The sequence below is a fragment of the Melanostigma gelatinosum genome (genome assembly GCF_949748355.1).
Source record: "Melanostigma gelatinosum genome assembly, contig: SUPER_1_unloc_2, whole genome shotgun sequence".
NCBI classification, from domain to species: Eukaryota; Metazoa; Chordata; class Actinopteri; order Perciformes; family Zoarcidae; genus Melanostigma; species Melanostigma gelatinosum.
In genome coordinates, this window is record NW_027635329.1 from 372,567 (window position 1) to 395,866 (window position 23,300).

The following is a 23,300-nucleotide window of genomic DNA, read 5'->3' on the forward strand; positions in this document are numbered from 1 at the left end:
ACAACATGAACACAAACAGGAAACGGTTGAGGAAGTCGCGGAGGACATCATTAACCAGTGCCTGAAAGACGGCAGGGGCATTGGTCAATCCAAACGGCATCACCAGATATTCAAAGTGTCCCAAAGGTGTGTTAAAGGCCGTCTTCCACTCGTCTCCCTCGCGAATTCGGACCAGATGATACGCGTTGCGTAGGTCCAGCTTGGTGAATATTTTAGCTCCAGCTAAGGATTCGAAAACAGACGAGATGAGTGGCAAAGGATATTTATTCTTGATAGTAATTTGATTCAAACCTCTGAAATCGATGCAGGGACGGAGGCTCTTGTCCTTCTTGGAGACGAAGAAGAAATCCGCTCCCACAGGCGAAGATGAGGGACGTATGATTCCTGCGGTGACTGACTCAGTTATATATTTCTCCATAGACTCGCGTTCTGGCCAGGAGAGATTATATCGCCGACTAGTGGGAAGTGGGGCGTCCGGGAGCAGGTCAATAGCACAATCGTAGGGGCGATGAGGGGGGAGTGAAAGAGCCCGCTCCTTGCTGAATGACTCTCCTAAATCCAAATACTCCCGGGGCACGGCTGAGAGGCTAGGACCGGTGTCAGGTCTGCTGGGGGGAGGAGCTTGCCGGGGGACCGCAGATCTGAGGCAGCGAGAGTGACAGGTGGAGCTCCAGCCGGTGATCCTACCCCCAGCCCAATCGATTCGTGGATTATGATCCTTAAGCCAGGGAAGTCCCAGGACCAGGGGTGTCTGAGGGGTAGGAAACACGTAGAACCGGGTCTTCTGGCTGTGATTACCGGACACGAGCAGGGAAATTGGCTGAGTCTGGTGTGTTATCTCTGCCAGTGAACTGCCATCCAGTGCGCTCACTAGCTGAGCGCACTCCAACGCCTCCACGGGAATCCCATTACTCCTAATAAACTCAGTGTCCAAAAAGTTCTCCTCAGCCCCTGAATCAATGAGTGCCGACAGGTGCACAGGCCCAGAAGCTAAACTCAGGGTGGCAGGAAATAGTGCACGAGGCTTAGAAGGGGGAATTCTCTCTGCATCGCTCGCCAGCATCCCCACTCTTACTGGCGAGCGCTCTCTTTTGGTCGAACAGGGCAGATGGCCCTGCGGTGTCCCGAATCACCACAGTACAGACAGCTTCCTGAGCGGATGCGTCGCTCTCTCTCCTCCGGAGAGAGATGAGTCCCCCCGAGCTGCATCGGCTCCTCCGGCTCGAAAGGGGGAGGGGCCGAGGTAGGAGAACGGGGGCGCGCAGAGAGGAATTCCCCACAGCTGAGCCTGGAGAGAGGGGCGTGGTTGGAGATGGAACTCAGGGGTGGAAACTATAGGCTGACACAAAAACAAAACATAAGCACATGGCCTTCAAACAACAACACTGACAGGGGGGAAAACAGAGGAGCACACACTAGGTCAGACCGAGATCCTAACAAAGTCTGTATTTATTGGTAGATTAATTGTGCATTGGTCCTTCCCAAGGGTGTTGGTAGGGGTTGTGGCATCTCTGGCATCCACGTACTGTGTCAAAATACCATGTCTGCTTTACGAAGAGCCAGACAGCTACTCAAAAAGAAAACTTTTTGCCTTCCCGGTGTTTGACTCTAACCCCACAGGAGTCTTTCCTATTAGCTTTTTACGGGTTTTTAAAATCCCAGTGATACCTAAGTAAGAAAGTCTGCTTCTGTACTGCGATGTATTCACCAGTGAAACGGGCTATTTACGGTTTATACTTACGAGACGGATTTAAATCAGATCCTTCACATTTGATTAGACTGTGTTGCTCTCTCCCTCGTTGCTAAAAGTTGGAAATTGATTGATGGGTGGATGTCATGATTTTTCTGGTTGGAATTTGTCGGTACTTGCTTTTGTAAGCACACACGCACACACACACACACACACACACATTTTGAAAATGTAAAGAATTCACAAAGAGACAGAGGATGTAATCTAAAAGGGTTGAAAAGGCATTTTTAATTGATCTTAAAGTGTGCGTATTGAATGTTCTGCATCCTGTTTCCTGCTGTGTGCTGTTAAAGGCCAGCCCAGAGGGCAGGCCCCTACGTGATCGGTATATGAGTCGGATCATGCACTGGGTTAGAAAAGTCTGTGTGAAGCATAACTAACACATCTGTGGAGAAGCCAGCCACCATGTTAAAGCTCAGTGAATACATTAATGAAATCAATACATGTACAATGGAGAAGTTAGCCGTCCACTGTTATGCTATGCTAATCCTAGTTAACGTTATGCTAACGGTCCATGAAGACAAATGGTTACTTGTCGGGCTACTATGTTAGCTTAGCGATATTGATCCCATTGATTATGGATAGATGAACCAGGCAGGAAAGAGTTGTGTTGTTGGGTCAGGTTACAGTCACCTTACATTACTGTAAACATTGAGTCCAAACTATTTATTTGTTGTAGATAGTTAATAAGATAATTTATAAAGTGTTTGTAAATGATTAATAACTTATTTAGATGTACATTATTCATGCATTTATATATATAATGGTTAGGGACTATGTTAATATATGCTTTATAAATGTGTATTAACACATTTTATTAACATTGTATTAACTGCAATTCATGATTAATTCATGATTTAATAAGGTAGTTACTACTAGTTAAAATAATTCATAAAATAATTCAAAAAATGCCACTGAGAAGAGAATGGAATGCTGGATGGAACATGCATGTTCTGGAATATAACTAGAATGTTAACTGTCACAAACACCTTTAATCTTTCCTACCCATAGTTGTGTCATATGCAAGATTCATTTCCCAGGCTTCTCAGACGGTGAGGGTGAGCATTTGAACTGTCGGGGAGAGACAGTCGCGTCTCTTAACTCCTGCATGGTGACGTGTCGCTGTGTTGGGCTGCTGTTTCAATAGTGTCGATAGATAGTTTAAATCATGTAGCAACAGGCGTTAGGGTACATCGCATTAACTTAGAGGGCTTTGCTTATAGGAGGGATATTTTGAAATATAGTATTTATAATCATACAGTTGTAAAATAATTAACTAACTTTGTCAAATGTTGGGATTTACTCTAACCTCCTACATTAGGACAGTGTTTGTATGCTCTCATTCTCTCACTCTTTGTGCTTTCTCTCCTCGCGGTACCGTTAACGCACATTGCTGACTTTGCTTCTTCCCCGGAGTCTCTGTGCTTTCCCACCTCACAGGTACCTCCTGGTGAATGTTGTTCATTCTGTACACATGACATCATTGCACTTCTGTCCATCCTGATAGAGGGATCCTCTTCTGTTGCTCTCCCACAGGTCTCTTCCTCTTCTCTCCCCGTTAAAGGGGTTTTTGGGGGAGTTCTTCCTGTTCCGATGTGAGGGTCCTGGGACAGAGGATGTCAAATGTGTACATATTGTAAAGCCCTCTGAGGAGAATTTGTGATTCGAGATTTTGGGCTATACAAAAATAAATTGAATTGAATTTAACCTGCGCCTACTGTTTTCAACAACTCCACAGCTCTGAGGCAATATCTATTTCGTGCCATATATATAGTAACAACGTCTCTGTGTAGTCAACAACTGTCAAATCAAAGAAAGAAAATACACATCAATTATATTTTACCAATTATTATTCTCAGTTTTCCAATTGAACTGGATGGATTATAAATAATACGTAGAAATAAATGTTCTCTCATTTCAAGTAAAATAATGGCTCCATCTAAAAATAAAAGGGTTAGGGTTAACCCTCAGCCTTTTACACATCATTTCTGTATTTAAGTACACGGCTGTGAAAATACGTAATTATAAAGACAGCTACCTAAATACAGTAAATCATCTGAATCTTGGTATAACACTGGCTGCGTTTATTGGAGGTTGTTTTAGTCTGTTGGATCAAATGTATTAAGAGTCCATTTAATGTACAGAATTATCACATGGCATTTCTGCTCATGTTCATAACCACATCTTGGCCAGATGAATGTAATGGCAACCTTTATATTCCAAATGAGAAGTTAGCACAGCGCTCACTCACTTTAACTCGCTAAAGGACGAGACAGGCCGAGGAGAACGTTTGTTCTGAAAGCAATAGTTTGACTTTGTTAGTGTCTTTGCTCTGGACTGTATTGTGTCTAGAGGAATACAGCATTGCTGTGCTGTGTTGTAAGATTGACAATTAAACAATGAATTCCATTAGGATGCTTGAAATAAGAAATTCTGACTTTGACAAAGCCGTTTTGTACTTGTCAGTGGTGATCAAACAGCCTTATAATTATGTCAATTCTAGATTCAAGCATTAACTTGTTCAGAACCAGTAATACAATCTCAGTAACAACTTATAATACTGATTAAGATAATTAAGGACTGAAACACTTGAAACAAGTGAAATGCTCGAACATAAAAACTGCCTGGAGAGAAGAAATATCTTGTCAGACATTTACAAATGTTTTGTATCCAGTCATTTTCTCCTGAAGGAGAATGTCTTTGTTTGTTTCTTACATGAATTAATGGCTAAGAGGTTTGTATTTAATAGTATATTGTTTGCATCTTGCAATAAATAGTCTTGATCACTTTGTGTTGTGTCTATTTGCCTGTTCTGTTCAAAAACGATGTGTTTTAAGGCACTGCTGGCCTTTCAATGTCATTTATAAATGCGTTATAAGGCATAAATAGTCCTCACTTTAGATGAGGTCACACAAAGTACTTAATAAATGCTTTATAAGGCATACATAGTCCTCACTTTAGATGAGCTCACATAAAACACTTTACTAACGAGTAGTAACTACCTTAATAAATCATGAATTAATCATGAATTGCAGTATTAATATGCGTTTATAAAGCATATATTAACATAGTCCCTAAGCATTAGTGCATATCTAAATCATTATATATATAAATGCATGAATAATGTACATCTAAAGAATTTATTAATCATTTACTAACACTTTATAAATTATCTTATTCATCATCTACAACTCCTTAATAATTGGTTTGTAAACTATATAATATTTCATTTACAAATGGGGAATCCATCATTTATAAAGTATGAAAACACAATAATGAAGCACATAATAGACGGGCTTATTAATCAAGAATAAAACATTTGCAACTGTTATGAACTGCATACTAATGAATTATTAATGTAGGAACAATGCTTTATAAATGATGAATTAAGTGTTTACTCATACTTAACTAATGCTTCAGTGTGTAGTTATTATAAAGTGCTACCCAATAGTGGAATACAGAAACCTTTTCAACTCACACAGACATCTTTGTGTCAGCTGTACTTAGATCACAGCCGGGAGGAGAAAGTGACTCTGCTGTTTCTGACTGTAACACACGTTTTCTTTAAACTGTACTCACAAGTTTGAGTTTGTGTTGCGTGAGCTCTCTTTTCATACTTCCTGCTCCTGCTTACAGCCCTGCTCTGCTTATTTTATAGCTCATTTCAATGTTGAGTAATCTCAGCGTTTCTATATTTACGGTAATGGCACTCAGAGATGTATCTACCGCCAAGGACAATGAATTCACATCCTTCTTTCATATTTATTTCCTCTTCTTTTTTTACACACAGATGCAATTTATTTATGAAAGGAATGAATATTTCCTCAAACCCAAGGACAATCTAGAGTCATACAGTAGGTGCAGCATTTACACTTTATAACAATGGGTCCTCAATTAAAATCGAATCTAGAGGATGAAAAAGGCCTTAAACTCTACCGGGTCTGATGATAGAACAATTACAGAACATCATGTCTATAATGTATACGGCATTCCATGGGGTTTTCATGAAGTGCAATGAATATAATTAGACTCAACTAATGATTACTGATGAATCTGATGAAGGTTGTATACACATCACCACTTCCCTTGTAGTAATGTCCCTTCCTAAATATATTTTAATCAGGAGAGACAAGTGAATAAAGACAGTTGTTTACTGTAACAGATGTGTTTTATGAGATTTATGATTTATGTTTTTGTCGTGTATTGTGCTTTTATGATATAGAAAGCTGTATATTATGATTTCCCTGCACATGTTAAAGCTCAACTAGGGACAGGAGTTTTAATTAGCTACAAACTCTTTGTGTGCGCATCAGTTCCATGCCCTTATTGGAACTATGTGTCTTTATCAAATAAAAATAAATTCTAATTAAAGTTTGATAGAAAATCTTTGGTGCTTAGACTCTACATGGAGATTTGTAACCGAGGGGTGTTAGCCCCGAGTAACAGCAACATAAAGCCTCCAAAAGAAAAAGCCTCACATACAGAGCAGGAATAAAGAAGCCAAGACAATAAACAAAGGGGCACAAGCTGCAGAATAATAAGTATTTCACAGAAATGTCAGGTTAAGTGATTATTATCAGTGTGTTAAAACGTGTAAAAAGTGTACCATGGATGAATGGACAGAACAAAAACTTGCTGTAATGTCTAGGTCAGCACTGACCTGGACGGCTACAATTTGAAATCATAGCCGATGGATAGCTTTAGCCAGCAATGGCTAATGGTCAGTTGAAACATTATAAAGCTGCTGTTTGACCATAGCCATCATGGCTTCTGTACAGGAATGACATACATAGAAAAGATTAGGCTTCAGCAAAGAGACTGATTTAAACACATCATGCAGAAAGACATTGAACGGCTGAGGTTCAGCAGTGAATGGATTTGGCCAAGCGGGTCAGCAGTGACCTGACGATTAACTGAGTGTTGCTAAATAATAGGTTCGACAAAACACAAACCACCGACCAGCAGTAATAAGGAAATGCTTATGAGCTGTTCAGGCCCGAGGCATCGGGACGCACAGAAGGCATAAGCTGAGGATGAACATCAGTTGTTGGAGGGAAGCTGTAGATCAGGGGTGCCCAATACGTCGATCGCGATCGACCGGTCGATCGCGGAGGTAGTGCGAGTAGATCGCATACCATTCAAAAAAAAAAAAGATGTCCTCATGGCATTTGCCACTTGATTTTCGAACACACGGGTCACCACGTATGCGCGGTCAACCGCGCGAGCTACTGCAAAACTCCGGCGAGCTAATTAGTCAGCCTTCCAATTTATTTCCACTAAAGAAGCTAAATCTGCAGCGCCATGATTTGGGAAACGTCCAACACATGGCGTCAGAACTGGAGACGCAACGGAAGGCGTGTGCGTAACTTGACAGTGCGCGCTACACAGAGCAGTTGACAAGCGTCTGTCAGGGTTTGACAAACGCTTTCCAGACTTTGCTTTACTCGAGCCAGTTGCTACACTTATGTGCTGCACATTTCGGGAAGATATTGAGGTTGATTCACTCGCATCAAAAATTGCAACATTGTTTCACCTGAACTCGTCTGGAGTGGAGGATGAGATTCTGACACTGCAGCTGAAGTCCAGGGCTCATGGACAGTTTTCCCACAGAGGAAAAAGTACCCAAACATGAGGAAATGTGATCCCTTTTTGACTGAATTATTCGGCTCTACTCATTTATGTGAGTCAGCCTTTTCATACATGAAGAACATTAAGTCCATACACCGTTCCACCATGACTGATGATCATTTGAAGTCTGCTTGAGGCGGATACCAGCAGCTACTGTCAGGACTATGCAACTCTGGCCAATCCCATTCAGTGCAAGTCATCAGAGTAAGGTAATGACCAAAAATATACAGAATATATGTATATATAAAAATAGATATTCAGCATTTTTAATGTAGGTAGATCATTTTGACTTGGTCATTTTAAAAGTAGCTCGCAAGCCAAAAAAGTGTGGGCACCCCTGCTGTAGATAGACCGTGCATGGCTGCAGAGGTTCACCTATTCTAAAGGAATTACCTCAATAATGCTTTTGGGATACGTTACATCTCATGATCGCTAAACCAAGACTTAGTCATGCCATTACTGTCGGGGGACAGAAAGAGAGCGAGAGGGTCGCTGTCATTGTTTTAATATTTACTCATCGATACAAAGACAATTCATTGAAAATCATTGAGCGCAATAATATGGTGCAAGCACCTCGTGCTGTCGTGTGTTTGAGAAAGAGGACTAAAGACATGTGGGTGAACGGTTCAATCTGAAAGTAAAAACAGAAGTGGTAACGTCCTTACTCCTTTAAGGCATGCACCTCACAGTTTCAGAAGTTATTTAGTTCGATCAATGTTTGGTTTTTAACCGTTTTTATCTTGGATGGTTGTGGAATATACACACTAGTCTGTTTAAAGTTGAAGTTGAGTGTGAATACTGCCATGAATACTTCTGCTGTGTCAACAACTAAGAAACACTACCTTCAGTTTACTAGATATTGATATCAAGATGTGTTGTTATAGTTATTCATTTGGGTATTATTTATAGTTCCAAACTGATAGCTCAGTGTGATGTATGAGACTATTTTATAAGAAACGTTATTCAGCTATTATTTTCCCTGAAGAGTGGGGCCCACAAGTTGACTTTATTTGTTACTCTTGATAAACATCGATGGATTGAATTTCCTCTTATTTCATTTCAGCTTGTTCATTTGGGTATAGCTTCTCAGAATCCACCCAATTTTAGGAAATGAAAGTCATCAACAGCAAAATGGATCAATGTTATTATAACAGACACACAAAGACAATTGTTTACATTTGTTAAATACTTGGCAGGGCTTGTGAAAAGTTACTGTCAATTAATTTAATTCACTTTTCCAAAAGCATATCAGGGAAACAGTGTTAATACAATCAAAGTTAATTCAGTGGAGACATTCAATCACAAGCTGTGAGTGAGTGAATGCAGCGTGCTTGTGTCTGGTGGTTTCAGCCTGGAATGTCCCCCCCCCCCCCCCCCCCCCCCCCCCCCCCCCCTCACCAGCCCTCGCCCCTCTGTGTCTTCACACAGGAGAGTACCGGTCCACTGACCCGCAGTGACTGTCAGATATTCCCTGCTGCCTAGATGAATCAGAAGGAGAAAGAATGAGGCAGGATAGGGACACGTGACCAGACTATTTGAGTAGACACGACTTGTCTTTTTCTGAATGGTTCGAACAAAAAGTGCTGTGGGTGCTGAGGGAAATACGTAGGCTCTCCGGAAAATCTGTGATCAAAACGGAGGAGGAAAAGCTACACAGACCAAGAAACTGAAAGCAGCCGGGAGGATGAGCTGTGACAGGCAGGGAAGAAGAAAAGATATCATTCAGAAGTAATGAAACGTGTGTCATAATGAAACTGTATTTACTGAGGGCCCGTAGCCGTCACCTTGTCATTGTGCATTACATTACTGCCTAACGTCCCGTTAGCAACAACTACCAGCACCAAGGGACGCAGCACAAGCAAGCAGGATGTCCTTCACAGACGCTGTATCCCCTTCATGCACTCAGCTCTGAGAAATAACACCAGGAATCAGCAACAGCCGTTACATGTGATGTCGCTGGATGGTCTGCATAACGTTCCTTGGAAATCACTGGATGGGCCTTGGACTTGTACACAGCGCTGCGTGTTGAAATGCCTCAGCAGGACTTGTTTGAATGCGCTGGCAGCTGCTGTCACAGCGTGCGTGCGACTGAAAAGCGAAGCAGCCTTCATCAGCGCCACATGAGAAAACGTCCTCAGAGCAGCGAACAGAAGAGTGATGTTTAGCTCACAGCAGGCGCCGAGCTTTGTGACGTTACGATGCCCAGAACCCTTCACGGCATTGCCATTGGAAGCTAAAACAAAGCACACTGCAAATGTCAAAGGGGCTTAAAATGCTCTATGACCTTTACCCAACTCTGTCTGCACACAGTAGGGTGTGCAGCAACATTTCAATTCCTCATTCTGCACCAAGGGACTGTCTGCTCCCGGCACTCGTGGTCAACCTATAAAATGACCCTGGTTGTAGGAAGCCAACATCAGATACCATTAAAGAACGGCAGAACAGAGTTCAATAGTTTACATAATATCTTCTTTTCCTTTGCATATATCAGCATGTAGGATTGTAGTTTTCTTTAGTTATTGTGTTTAAACCACTGATGTGGTATCAGTCACACAGAGCTCAATGGAGACACCGTGGTGCACCAAAGTCTACCTCCTCCAGTTAATGATCTGGCACAAGCCCAGTTGTTCCTACAATACATGAACCATCAAATTAGCCAGTAATCCCAGTAAGCCATCCCTCTTTGATCAACATGTCTTTTATGAAATAAAAGTGTAATGCTTGTCATTTTAACTGGAAAAAGTGATGGAAGTAAAGATAAAATGACAAGTCTGCCGCTCTTTGATGGGACGATGGGTGATGAGTGGAGCGGACCAGGAACCAGATCCAAAAATGGAACCAGCTCTTGGGAGCCAGCCTTAGTTGTCACATATTCTTTCATGGGCAGTTTGAAAACGCCAATAAGCAGTGAGAATCAGTCAGTGGGAAGTTTTGTTCCAAAACTAAGTGAGCAGAAATCCCAGCAGCTGAAGTAATCAGTGCCTAACCGATATTGATCAGCCCATATAGATTTAATACGGTCATTTTGTTCCACTGGGAGGAGCAGCTTCATATACAGTCCTCTGGGCTTTTATTACAGGAGCTCCCAGGAACTATGCCATACACTTCCTTTGATTTATGTGCTTGTGTTGCAAGTGTGAGGCGGCTGAAATGAGAGTGAGTGTGACTCATGTTGGCACCTTATCAGCGGGATTAGCATGATAGCTCAGAGCTAACGCAGACTCTGCAGTGCAAACAGAGATGCTTGTGTGATTGATTTGCGAAGTCAAAATAGAAATATTTGTATTATTTTATTTTCATTCATCGTGCATGGCATGCCTGTTTGTGGAAGACATATTGATTTAATTTCATAGACTAAAACTTCTGACAATGCATTGTGCTGCAGCACAATAATATCCAAGACGTCTCTCTGTCTCGCTCTCTCTCTCTGTCTCTCTGTCTCGCTCTCTCTCTCTGTCTCTCTGTCTCGCTCTCTCTCTCTGTCTCGCTCTCTCTCTCTGTCTCTCTGTCTCGCTCTCTCTCTCTGTCTCGCTCTTTCTCGTCTCTCTGTCTCTCTGTCTCTCTCTCTCTCTCTCTCTCTCTCTCTCTCTCTCTCTCTCTCTCTCTCTCTCTGTCTCTCTCTCTCTCTCCTCATTTCCTGTCATCTCGCAACAGTCAATTGTCGAATGACGTTACATCCATAGTTTGCGGTAAATTAGCCAACAATACTTGCCTTTAAAAAACTCAGCACCACATATAAATCACACTATTTTGATCAAGCTCCTCTTCATTAACAGCACTGACAGCTGAACTCTATACCGCACAGACAATAGATGTAAATAATTTGTATTGAACGGTAGTAAATGCTCTCCTCTCTCCTCCTAACAACCGACCTGTTGTTCCCCTGCTGTGTACTACTGTAATTGGCTTCCTGAAGCAGCAGTAACAAGTCTTTCCACTCAGTGCCTCCATGGTGCATGCCCTTCTGTTCCTCTGATTATGCCCCGAGAAGTCAACCATATTGTGCTATTTGAGCCAGGCTGCCGCAAATGCAAATGTCTTGTTCAGAAGAAAAAAGATGACATTTGACAAGATGACAAGATGACATTTCTCTGGATCTAATTCATGCATTCCTTTCAACCAGGAGTATTGTTGTGTACAGAAAGAGGTCACAGAGGAGGAAGTACAAGCTCTTTTCTGGCTTTTCCCAGAATAGTTTTTATCACCTGCTGTCTTCCTCTGAAAATCGTCCCAACTTGCAGTCACATTGCTCAGCTTTACTGGAAAAAAAATCGATCTGTATTTACGTTTAAATCCAGGGAATGTTAGATGAAAATATATTTTTTATTTTAACTGTATTTTGTATTTTTTGAACCTGTTTCCTGACCTCTGAATCATCTCTTATTTGTTCAGCAGGTCTGGTTTCTGCTCATTGATATCTGTCTGCGCTAACAATGGACACTTCATCCTCATTCACAGATAGCTTACTGTCCTCGTGAAAAATATCAATACAACAACTTCCACAATCATTCTTCAAACATTCACAGTTTAATGACACTCGTTTAACTTCCTTGTTCATCAAAAATAGTGTAATGGATTCTTGTTTAGAGCAAGAGAGAGAACAGCAGCAGCATCGATCTGTATCCTTGTCGATAAAATCATGGTGAAAATGACTACGATGCTGATCCTGTCCTAATTCATAACAATGTCATGATAGACATTTTCCTAGGGATGCTACAGTCAGCGTGTTTATCTGGTGGTGCATCACTTTAGTCCAGACTGAAACATCTCAACAGCTATTGGACGGATTGATGTGAAACTCTGTACAGACATTTGTTGTCCAGACAGGATGGTAATGACTTTGGTTGTACCCTGACTTTTCCTCTGGCACCTCCATCTTGTGAAATATCTTAGCATTGATCATGTGGATTGGGAGAAATACATGTGTGTGTCGACATGGTTCCCAGTACCCTCCGGGTTTTGGTCATCCCTGATCTTTCTTCTTGGTCCTGCAGTCTGGGGTTGTCAGGTCGTACCGTCTTTCACCCGCTTCAACCCCGTGGCGTCCTCTGCCCTCCTTGTGGTCTACGGATTACACTCCGGCGCTCTGCCCTCCTTGTGTTCAACGGACTACACACGCCGTCAAGCTGCCAGCCCTCCGGTGTCGAGCCACGGGCCTCACACCGTCGATCTGCCTACTCTCTGTTATCAAGCCACGGGACTTCACGCCGTCAAGCTACCAGCCCTCCGGTGTCGAGCCACGGGCCTCACACCGTCGATCTGCCACTCGGGTGTCGGACCACGGGCTCCACACCTTCCTGTCTTCAGTCAGGCTAAATAAAAGCTGTTTCCATTGACTTCTGTCTCCTGTGGTCTTGCGTTTGGGTCCTACCTGTGAACTCCCGTGACACTATGAGGTTGACATTTGTGGTCTTGAGTGAAATGTCTCAACTGCTGGATGGATTGCCATGAAATTTGAAACAGACATTCAAGTCCACGTCAGGATGGATTGGGTTTCTTGCAGCGCCATCGAAAACCAAAAATGTGTCCAGTAATGTGGTTGATGACCTATTACCTTCAAAGCTAAAGGCATTAGCCTTAGCTGGGCTTTGTCTTTAATGCTCGTTAGGAAACGTTAGCATGTAACACTTAGATGGTGAACATCACACCTGCCTAACATTAGCATGTTAGCATTGTCATTGTAAGCATGTTAGCATGCAAATGTTAGCATTTAGCTCAGGGCTGCTAGTGTGGCTGTTGAGTCTGTGGAACAAACTAAAAAGTTATTACATTTTCAAATCCTACCAGTTTCATTTCTTGGATTCTGCTCGAAAAGGCATCCGGATAACTAATGCAATCACAGATGTCCCTCAGTCGGGAACATTGACTGCTGTAAACAAAGACATACACCTCAAGTGTGCATGTTCTGCACTCTTTCATCTCACCTGGACAGAGAACCTCATTTTCTCAGTCTGATCTCATTTTATTGTGTTTTTTCTCTCTCTCTCCAAGAAATGCCTGTTTTAGCAGTTACATTGTATGAGACAGTTACATTGTATGAGACAACAAAGCCTTACCAGTAGTGCTGTAATGTCATTGGAGAAGCAGAGAGCCATATGGATGTACAGGAAGACCCACTCACTCTCTATTGATTTCTGGAAGAGGGCCACTTGGAAAATTCAAACAGCAGCCAAACTGTGATCACGACATAGATTAGCATCCCATCATGTATGCTCCCCATGATGCCTGTGTGCTTCTTTCATGTGTCTTGTTTCTTCCTGTGTGTAAGTGAGTGTGCAGACACATGTGTGTGTATCTCCGGAGAGCCATGATGGTTAATGTTTGAGGCCAAACTGCAACACACACACATTGTGCGGAGAGAAAGAGAGGCAGGCGGGAGGAACGACAATCATTGTACAGACCATCACACTATGACAACAGCAAGATGGAGAGAAATGATGGCTGATAGTATTAAAAGCTTGTTAGTGTGGTAATGGAAATGTCTTGACGATGGAATATGCCTCTCTGGTCCTTACAGTAATCTGCAGCTTTGTGTTGGAGAGACAACAGAAAGACAAGAGCAAGTGGACAGAACACTGCGTTATTCCGCTCACTGAACAACAAGGTGAGGCTGATCAAGGCCATGAGAACAGATTTAGATAAATCAGCTTGCACAAGGAAATTGCAGATTGGAATTTTAGTGCTTCTTCTTTGGATAACTCAGCAGCTGAATGACTGCATTCAGACATGCACTTCATAACAAGACAATGCAATTTTCCCCGTCACTCTCAGGTCTCATGCCCGCTCATCACTTTTTCTGTAAAAGTGGTTTAGACTGAGTAACAATTCTGTAACGCTTTCAAAGCGGCTCAACCTCAAAGAGGCTTCAGCAAAAGATCCCCTTAAATGTTACACACGGTTTCTTTAACGGACATGAAGCCAGCAGATTTACGACAACCCATCTTCAGCTCAACACATCTCACTTCTAGTTTCCTGTGTGTCCTGGTCCTGGTCCTGTCCAGGTGTGAGCTATTAAGCACATTATTCATACCTGAGGGGAGGGAAGAAGACAGAGATTACATCTGCGCGCTGCTTGATTCAATGACTCATGTGTGAACTTCTGCACAAGGCTGCAGGCGCCCATCTCTCACTCTCTGTCACGCACATGTCAGCAGCTTATGAGAGTCATTGTACCCGAAGAAGCAGCAGCACAAAACTTGCAAAAGCTCATTTCATTTACTGAGAGGAAGTGCAGATGGGCTCACTTTTTGCCCCAGCTGGAAGCAGCACAACATTTTGCAAACAACGTTTGTGCGAGCGTGCTCGTGGCAACGCAATCAAACAGACTGCAAACAATTGAAAAAGCACTTTTGTCATCGCTGGCTGTGATATGAAAGAAGCCGCTGTGTGATTTGAAGGGGCTGGGAGTCGCTACAAAAGGCAAATTAATTGCCTGTTTTCTCTTTTGCCTCTTTAAGTATTGGAACACAAAAAGCTTTCGGAGGAGATCATCTTGCAGGGTTTGCAGAGCAAATGAGATTTTCTCCACGAAAACAAATTCTTTGAAATCCTCGGGTGTGAGTGGGTGTGTGTTTGTGTTACAAGTGCAAAGCCTGCTGGGATAGGTTCCTGCAAAGCAGCAGCAGCAGCAAGTTCTTTAATGTGGGGCTGATGAGCAAGGAGGTGGTCTAATTGAATGTACTTACATCCACACTGTGCTTTGCAAATCGGGCTCATGTCCCATTTGAGGTCTTGATCATTTTAAGCAGTTGATGTGCATCCTTTCATCCCACACGTACATCAATGGGGCTGCATAAACAGAAGATTCCTGAATTCCACTGTGTGAGTCAATGCAGAGGATGAAAACACACACCAGGCGGGTGATGTCAGTGAACACTCACACTTTCACTTTGTCAAAGCAAGTGCTGAATGCAAACAGGATGTGTTTTACATATTTTCTGCCACAACATTCAATTTCCTAGAATTTGATGAGCTTGAATGTGACGTACTGCATGGAGAGCGTTCTGTTGTGAGCCTTTGGGAACTAGCTGAATTTAGGTCAGCATCATTACAGAAAGGTGAAAAAAAGAATAAGAAGATGCTGGAAGCATTTGTGATATATATATATATTTATTAATTTCCCCCACAAAGTCCAGACACTGGTGGTGGTGGTGAAGGGAGTTTGCTGAAGATCTGATGATGGGATGTGAGCAGGACTGGGCACTCGATATAATAAGGAATAGAAGTGATCGGGGTGGAGGAGGGTTGCATTGGTTCTTACTGAAATGACAAGATGGAGTAGAAGCAGAAGAGAAAGACGGGATGAATGAATGTAAAGAGAGTCTCCCTGAGCTTTAGCAAACCCTTATTTCAATCAGGAGACTTCTATCTATCTGTCTGTCTGTCTGTCTGTCTGTCTGTCTGTCTGTCTGTCTGTCTGTCTGTCTGTCTGTCTGTCTGTCTGTGCGTGTGTCTGTGTGTGTGTGTGTGCGTGTGTCGTTTTCACGACTTTCTATCATAGTTATGACTTTCTATCTCATAACTTCGACTTTCTATCTCATAACTTCGACTTTCTATCTCATAATTTCGACTATGGGGATATTTTTATTATCAAGTCTAACTTTTAAAAAAAAAACATTTTAAACATTTTTTTTTTTTTTTGCTGGCGGATTCGCGAGCCACATAAAATGACGTAGCGGGCCGGATTTGGCCCGCGGGCCGGGAGTTTGAGACCCCTGGTTTAAAGGTATTAGTGTGGATGGAGATGGTTTCAACGTATTAGTGTGGACGGAGATGGTTTCAACGTATTAGTGTGGACGGAGATGGTTTAAACGTATTAGTGTGGACGAAGATGGTTTAAACGTATTAGTGTGGACGGAGATGGTTTAAACGTATTAGTGTGGACGGAGATGGTTTAAAGGTATTAGTGTGGACGAAGATGGTTTAAACGTATTAGTGTGGACGGAGATGGTTTAAACGTATTAGTGTGGACGAAGATGGTTTAAACGTATTAGTGTGGACGGAGATGGTTTAAACGTATTAGTGTGGACGGAGATGGTTTAAACGTATTAGTGTGGACGGAGATGGTTTAAACGTATTAGTGTGGACGAAGATGGTTTAAACGTATTAGTGTGGACGGAGATGGTTTAAAGGTATTAGTGTGGACGAAGATGGTTTAAACGTATTAGTGTGGACGGAGATGGTTTAAACGTATTAGTGTGGACGAAGATGGTTTAAACGTATTAGTGTGGACGGAGATGGTTTAAACGTATTAGTGTGGACGGAGATGGTTTAAACGTATTAGTGTGGACGGAGATGGTTTAAACGTATTAGTGTGGACGGAGATGGTTTAAACGTATTAGTGTGGACGGAGATGGGTTAAACGTATTAGTGTGGACGAAGATGGTTTAAACGTATTAGTGTGGACGAAGATGGTTTAAACGTATTAGTGTGGACGAAGATGGTTTAAACGTATTAGTGTGGACGAAGATGGTTTAAACGTATTAGTGTGGACGGAGATGGTTTAAAGGTATTAGTGTGGACGAAGATGGTTTAAACGTATTAGTGTGGACGGAGATGGTTTAAACGTAATAGTGTGGACGAAGATGGTTTAAACGTATTAGTGTGGACGAAGATGGTTTAAACGTATTAGTGTGGACGGAGATGGTTTAAAGGTATTAGTGTGGACGAAGATGGTTTAAACGTATTAGTGTGGACGGAGATGGTTTAAACGTATTAGTGTGGACGAAGATGGTTTAAACGTATTAGTGTGGACGGAGATGGTTTAAACGTATTAGTGTGGACGAAGATGGTTTAAACGTATTAGTGTGGACGAAGATGGGTTAAACGTATTAGTGTGGACGAAGATGGTTTAAACGTATTAGTGTGGACGAAGATGGTTTAAACGTATTAGTGTGGACGAAGATGGTTTAAACGTATTAGTGTGGACGGAGATGGTTTAAACGTATTAGTGTGGACGAAGATGGTTTAAACGTATTAGTGTGGACGGAGATGGTTTAAACGTATTAGTGTGGACGGAGATGGTTTAAACGTATTAGTGTGGACGAAGATGGTTTAAACGTATTAGTGTGGACGAAGATGGTTTAAACGTATTAGTGTGGACGGAGATGGTTTAAACGTATTAGTGTGGACGAAGATGGTTTAAACGTATTAGTGTGGACGAAGATGGTTTAAACGTATTAGTGTGGACGGAGATGGTTTAAACGTATTAGTGTGGACGGAGATGGTTTAAACGTATTAGTGTGGACGGAGATGGTTTAAACGTATTAGTGTGGACGGAGATGGTTTAAACGTATTAGTGTGGACGAAGATGGTTTAAACGTATTAGTGTGGACGGAGATGGTTTAAAGGTATTAGTGTGGACGAAGATGGTTTAAACGTATTAGTGTGGACGGAGATGGTTTAAACGTATTAGTGTGGACGAAGATGGTTTAAACGTATTAGTGTGGACGAAGATGGTTTAAACGTATTAGTGTGGACGGAGATGGTTTAAAGGTATTAGTGTGGACGAAGATGGTTTAAACGTATTAGTGTGGACGGAGATGGTTTAAACGTAATAGTGTGGACGAAGATGGTTTAAACGTATTAGTGTGGACGAAGATGGTTTAAACGTATTAGTGTGGACGAAGATGGTTTAAACGTATTAGTGTGGACGGAGATGGTTTAAAGGTATTAGTGTGGACGAAGATGGTTTAAACGTATTAGTGTGGACGGAGATGGTTTAAACGTATTAGTGTGGACGAAGATGGTTTAAACGTATTAGTGTGGACGGAGATGGTTTAAACGTATTAGTGTGGACGAAGATGGTTTAAACGTATTAGTGTGGACGAAGATGGGTTAAACGTATTAGTGTGGACGAAGATGGTTTAAACGTATTAGTGTGGACGAAGATGGTTTAAACGTATTAGTGTGGACGAAGATGGTTTAAACGTATTAGTGTGGACGGAGATGGTTTAAACGTATTAGTGTGGACGAAGATGGTTTAAACGTATTAGTGTGGACGGAGATGGTTTAAACGTATTAGTGTGGATGGAGATGGTTTAAACGTATTAGTGTGGACGAAGATGGTTTAAACGTATTAGTGTGGACGAAGATGGTTTAAACGTATTAGTGTGGACGGAGATGGGTTAAACGTATTAGTGTGGACGGAGATGGTTTAAACGTATTAGTGTGGACGAAGATGGTTTAAACGTATTAGTGTGGACGAAGATGGTTTAAACGTATTAGTGTGGACGGAGATGGTTTAAAGGTATTAGTGTGGACGAAGATGGTTTAAACGTATTAGTGTGGACGAAGATGGTTTAAACGTATTAGTGTGGACGGAGATGGTTTAAACGTATTAGTGTGGACGAAGATGGTTTAAACGTATTAGTGTGGACGAAGATGGTTTAAACGTATTAGTGTGGACGGAGATGGTTTAAACGTATTAGTGTGGACGGAGATGGTTTAAACGTATTAGTGTGGACGGAGATGGTTTAAACGTATTAGTGTGGACGGAGATGGTTTAAACGTATTAGTGTGGACGAAGATGGTTTAAACGTATTAGTGTGGACGAAGATGGTTTAAACGTATTAGTGTGGACGAAGATGGTTTAAACGTATTAGTGTGGACGGAGATGGTTTAAACGTATTAGTGTGGACGGAGATGGTTTAAACGTATTAGTGTGGACGAAGATGGTTTAAACGTATTAGTGTGGACGAAGATGGTTTAAACGTATTAGTGTGGACGGAGATGGTTTAAACGTATTAGTGTGGACGGAGATGGTTTAAACGTATTAGTGTGGACGGAGATGGTTTAAACGTATTAGTGTGGACGGAGATGGTTTAAACGTATTAGTGTGGACGAAGATGGTTTAAACGTATTAGTGTGGACGAAGATGGTTTAAACGTATTAGTGTGGACGAAGATGGTTTAAACGTATTAGTGTGGACGGAGATGGTTTAAACGTATTAGTGTGGACGGAGATGGTTTAAACGTATTAGTGTGGACGGAGATGGTTTAAACGTATTAGTGTGGACGGAGATGGTTTAAACGTATTAGTGTGGACTAGGCCTCAGGGCGCCGCAGCAGAGGGGCTGAAGTGACACAGCGGCCTGCCGACCCCTGGACGAGGGCAAACACAATGTTCACATGTTGAAATATGCAAATGCCTTTCAAAGATAATGTGAATGAAAGTTCACAAAGCAGTGCATTGACAAGAGTGTTCACCTGACCTTTCAATAAGGCCAACACACACACACACACACACACACACACACAGTACTGTTAACATAATGTTGCAGACAGTAGTCTGCTATTGTGCCCGGTTGGTTTTTCATTGCTAAGTCTAATTAAATTGTTCCTGATAGTCCTCAGCAAAACACACTCTCATGCACTAAGCACTCTCACTGCTGCACCTACACATACACTACTGTGTTACACACACACACACACGGTGTAGTTGCTCTATGATGCATCTGTCCTCTCCACAATCTGGCTATGCTGTGAAACCTTTCAAAGCATGCGGCCTCATTCCTGCTGTCCTCCAGTGCTAGAAAGCTCAATGCACGAACTAAAAGCTTTAGAGAATATAAATGGCTTCTTTCAACCAACATTACTCTGATGAGGCCAGTTAAATCTTAACAAAATCTTAGCTGCATTTATGGCCAAGAAAAGTGTAAAATGCTCAATTTAAGGGACTTGGAGGAAGGTGGCATTCCACCCACGAGAGCATTAATCATGTAATTGCCAAAAGGGGAAGTACTGTTCTTCAAACTGATAAAAAAAACCTATTCAGCTCAGGAGGAGGAGGCACTTCACAGTCCTTCAGCAGGCCTGTTTGAAAGGCAGGAGAAGAAAAGAAAGCAATGTGTGACGGCCGTGAGCCAGAACATTAAAGCTGAAGTAAAGGTATTTCTGCTAATAAATCTAGACATATTTCCCAGGTATTGGTTTTGACGTGTGCACTTGTTTAGTCAAAATTGTAATTCCTAAAAAGAAGATGTTGAAGATGGACTAATTTCTTTGCCGTGACAGCGCCCGCTATATTGGTTGTGTCCAGTGTCATCGATCTTTGAAGTTGAACTTTATATTCTAAATGATTTAACACAAAAAATTCCAATTTATTTTGGAAGAAAAATTCTACATTTAGAGGAGGTTGTGAAAGTTAATATAGAATTCACTATTTAATAATTTAATCTCATAGTGTAATTCCAAACTTCATGTTTTATTCATGAACACTCTTTGTTTATTGACTTTGCACCTCTTCAACACCCCACCAGGGTCGGTCATTGTTGAATGTCTCTGACTCATGAATATTTGATGCCCTCAGTTGATCTTGTCTTCCAGTGATTCGGACAAACAGCTGACCACTACTTTTAAATTCTGCAGCTTCTTTGCCACAAATCTGCCACTCGGAGAGAACATGTGACAGGGAAGCTGCAAAGCATCGTTCTACATAGTTGTTATGAATCATGACGAGCTCGAATGAGTGCAACCTCTCGGTCTATTTACATGCAATTATTCACATTACATGCAAATATTTCAAACCACCAAGTAACTTTTATGTTTTTTTCCCATCCAAACATGCCTCGAGCATATTTCCGTCTCATTGTTTGTCACAATGGCTCCTTGGTGCTCTTGTAAGCTACAGTGCTGATAAGAAAATGTTACCTTGGACATGTCAGCGGATTTGTGTCCACCTCTGCAGAAACAGATCGACGTGACTGCCAGAATGAGTTATTTGTAATAATGAAGAGCCCTGTGAAGGCGCATCACAGTTCTGTTCTATCCTCCGTGCAGCTGAAATTATTCTTTCAGCTCTCAGCAAACACATTTTCTTTAACAACCAAACAGCATACTTCGTATTTGTTTTTGCTGAGGGAAGTTCATTTGTCATTAAATTGTTCCATATCCGGTCGGTTCACAGCATGTGACAGCACAGTGGTGGTGGGTCTGTTTCTTCCAAAGTGCATCACGCCCTCTCCTTCTCTATCCACAGAGACCCCTCAGAAGGACGGTGAAGACGCTGCATCCTCGTCAGACTCGGCCTCCTCCTCCTCACTGTTTGACCACTGGGGTCACGACCTGGGCCCCGAGAGCCAAAGGGTCGCCCTCAGGAAGTTCCGTTACTATGGCTACAATGGCTACCTTAGTGACCGTATCTCCTTCACCCGGCCAATCCCGGATCTACGACCGGACGGGTCAGTCAGTCGATCGATGTGTACTCTATTGATTCATTCATCAAGATGTTTGATGGCAGTATTCCACCTAAAATGGAATAATGCTATTCAAAGAAGAACTCTGATTCTCTCCGTCCCCCAGGTGCAGAAACATGTCGTATTCCTCAGATCTTCCTCAGCTCAGTGTCATCTTCATCTTCGTTAATGAGGCCTTGTCGGTGTTGCTGCGCTCTGTCCACACAGCCATCCAGAGGACGCCGTTACACCTGCTCAAAGAGATCATACTGGTAGATGACCACAGCAGCAGCCGTAAGAATCATAACGCTTTACTTATGATATGTTCATGTGTTCCTTTTCATGCAACCCAGTTTAGAGATGTGAACAGCACGATGCACCTTCATTCAAAGCTTAGCCTCAAACACAGTTGACACTCATTCATGATAGAGGATCCTCCTCCGTTGCTCTCTCTAAGGTTTCTTCCTCTTTTCTCCCTGTTAAAGGGTTTTTGGGGAGTCTTTCCTGTTCTGATGTGAGGGTCCTGGGACAGAGGATGTGAGGGTCCTGGGACAGAAGATGTCAGGGTCCTGGGACAGAGGATGTGAGGGTCCTGGGACAGAAGATGTGAGGGTCCTGGGACAGAGGAAGTGAGGGTCCTGGGACAGAGGATGTGAGGGTCCTGGGACAGAGGATGTGAGGGTCCTGGGACAGAGGATGAGAGGGTCCTGGGACAGAGGAAGTGAGGGTCCTGGGACAGAGGATGTGAGGGTCCTGGGACAGAAGATGTGAGGGTCCTGGGACAGAGGATGTGAGGGTCCTGGGACAGAGGATGTGAGGGTCCTGGGACAGAGGATGAGAGGGTCCTGGGACAGAGGAAGTGAGGGTCCTGGGACAGAGGATGTGAGGGTCCTGGGACAGAAGATGTGAGGGTCCTGGGACAGAGGATGTGAGGGTCCTGGGACAGAGGATGTGAGGGTCCTGGGACAGAGGATGTGAGGGTCCTGGGACAGAGGAAGTGAGGGTCCTGGGACAGAGGATGTGAGGGTCCTGGGACAGAAGATGTGAGGGTCCTGGGACAGAGGATGTGAGGGTCCTGGGACAGAGGATGTGAGGGTCCTGGGACAGAGGATGTGAGGGTCCTGGGACAGAGGAAGTGAGGGTCCTGGGACAGAGAATGTGAGGGTCCTGGGCAATGTTCCCTCTAAGCTGCGCGCTTGAGCAATCGCGCACTGCTCGCACATTCTCAGCGCACAAGAAAATCTATGCAGCGCATAAAATAAAATTCAACATAAACGTATTAATTAATATCTAATATTAGTCCTAATCTTATCTAATCAATTAAACCAATAATAATAATAATAATAATTTTGTTTTCTGTACTATTTTGCAACGTAACTCAGTGAGTGACAGGTGTCCAGCCAATGATACGATTCGGTTCACTTACGCTACGCAGCCAATCATAGCATTGACACTATTGCCCTGCCCATTCGCGCCGTGCAGGTTAGCTAGCTATCAACAGTGCGGCGGAGTTACGAGACGCAAATGCTAACCCCTTATCATGGCGAAACGAACGGGCAGCGACATAAAGTCAAAGCAAGAAGCAGACGAAGCCATCAACCTGGACAAAGTGTACAACCATTGGAGAAGTGAGAAGGACAGACGTGAAAAATAAGGTAAAATTTAAGTCAGATTTGTGCATATTCTAGTGACATTTATTAAGATTTTTTACTTATGGATATTAACAGTGGTGTATAGTAACGAAGTAGA

General features: G+C 42.6%; 1 protein-coding gene across 1 annotated transcript in view; it reads left to right on the top strand.

The window, feature by feature from the left end:
* Positions 1 to 23,300, top strand: part of LOC306786385 (polypeptide N-acetylgalactosaminyltransferase 18-like) — a gene marked incomplete at its 3' end in the record, with an annotated part of 179,474 nt that overhangs the window by 94,667 nt on the left and 61,507 nt on the right. Inside the window, exons 2-3 of the mRNA XM_079297402.1 lie at positions 21,356 to 21,557; positions 21,679 to 21,845. Coding sequence (XP_079153528.1) covers positions 21,356 to 21,557; positions 21,679 to 21,845 — 369 coding nt within the window. The remainder of the gene's footprint in view (positions 1 to 21,355; positions 21,558 to 21,678; positions 21,846 to 23,300) is intronic.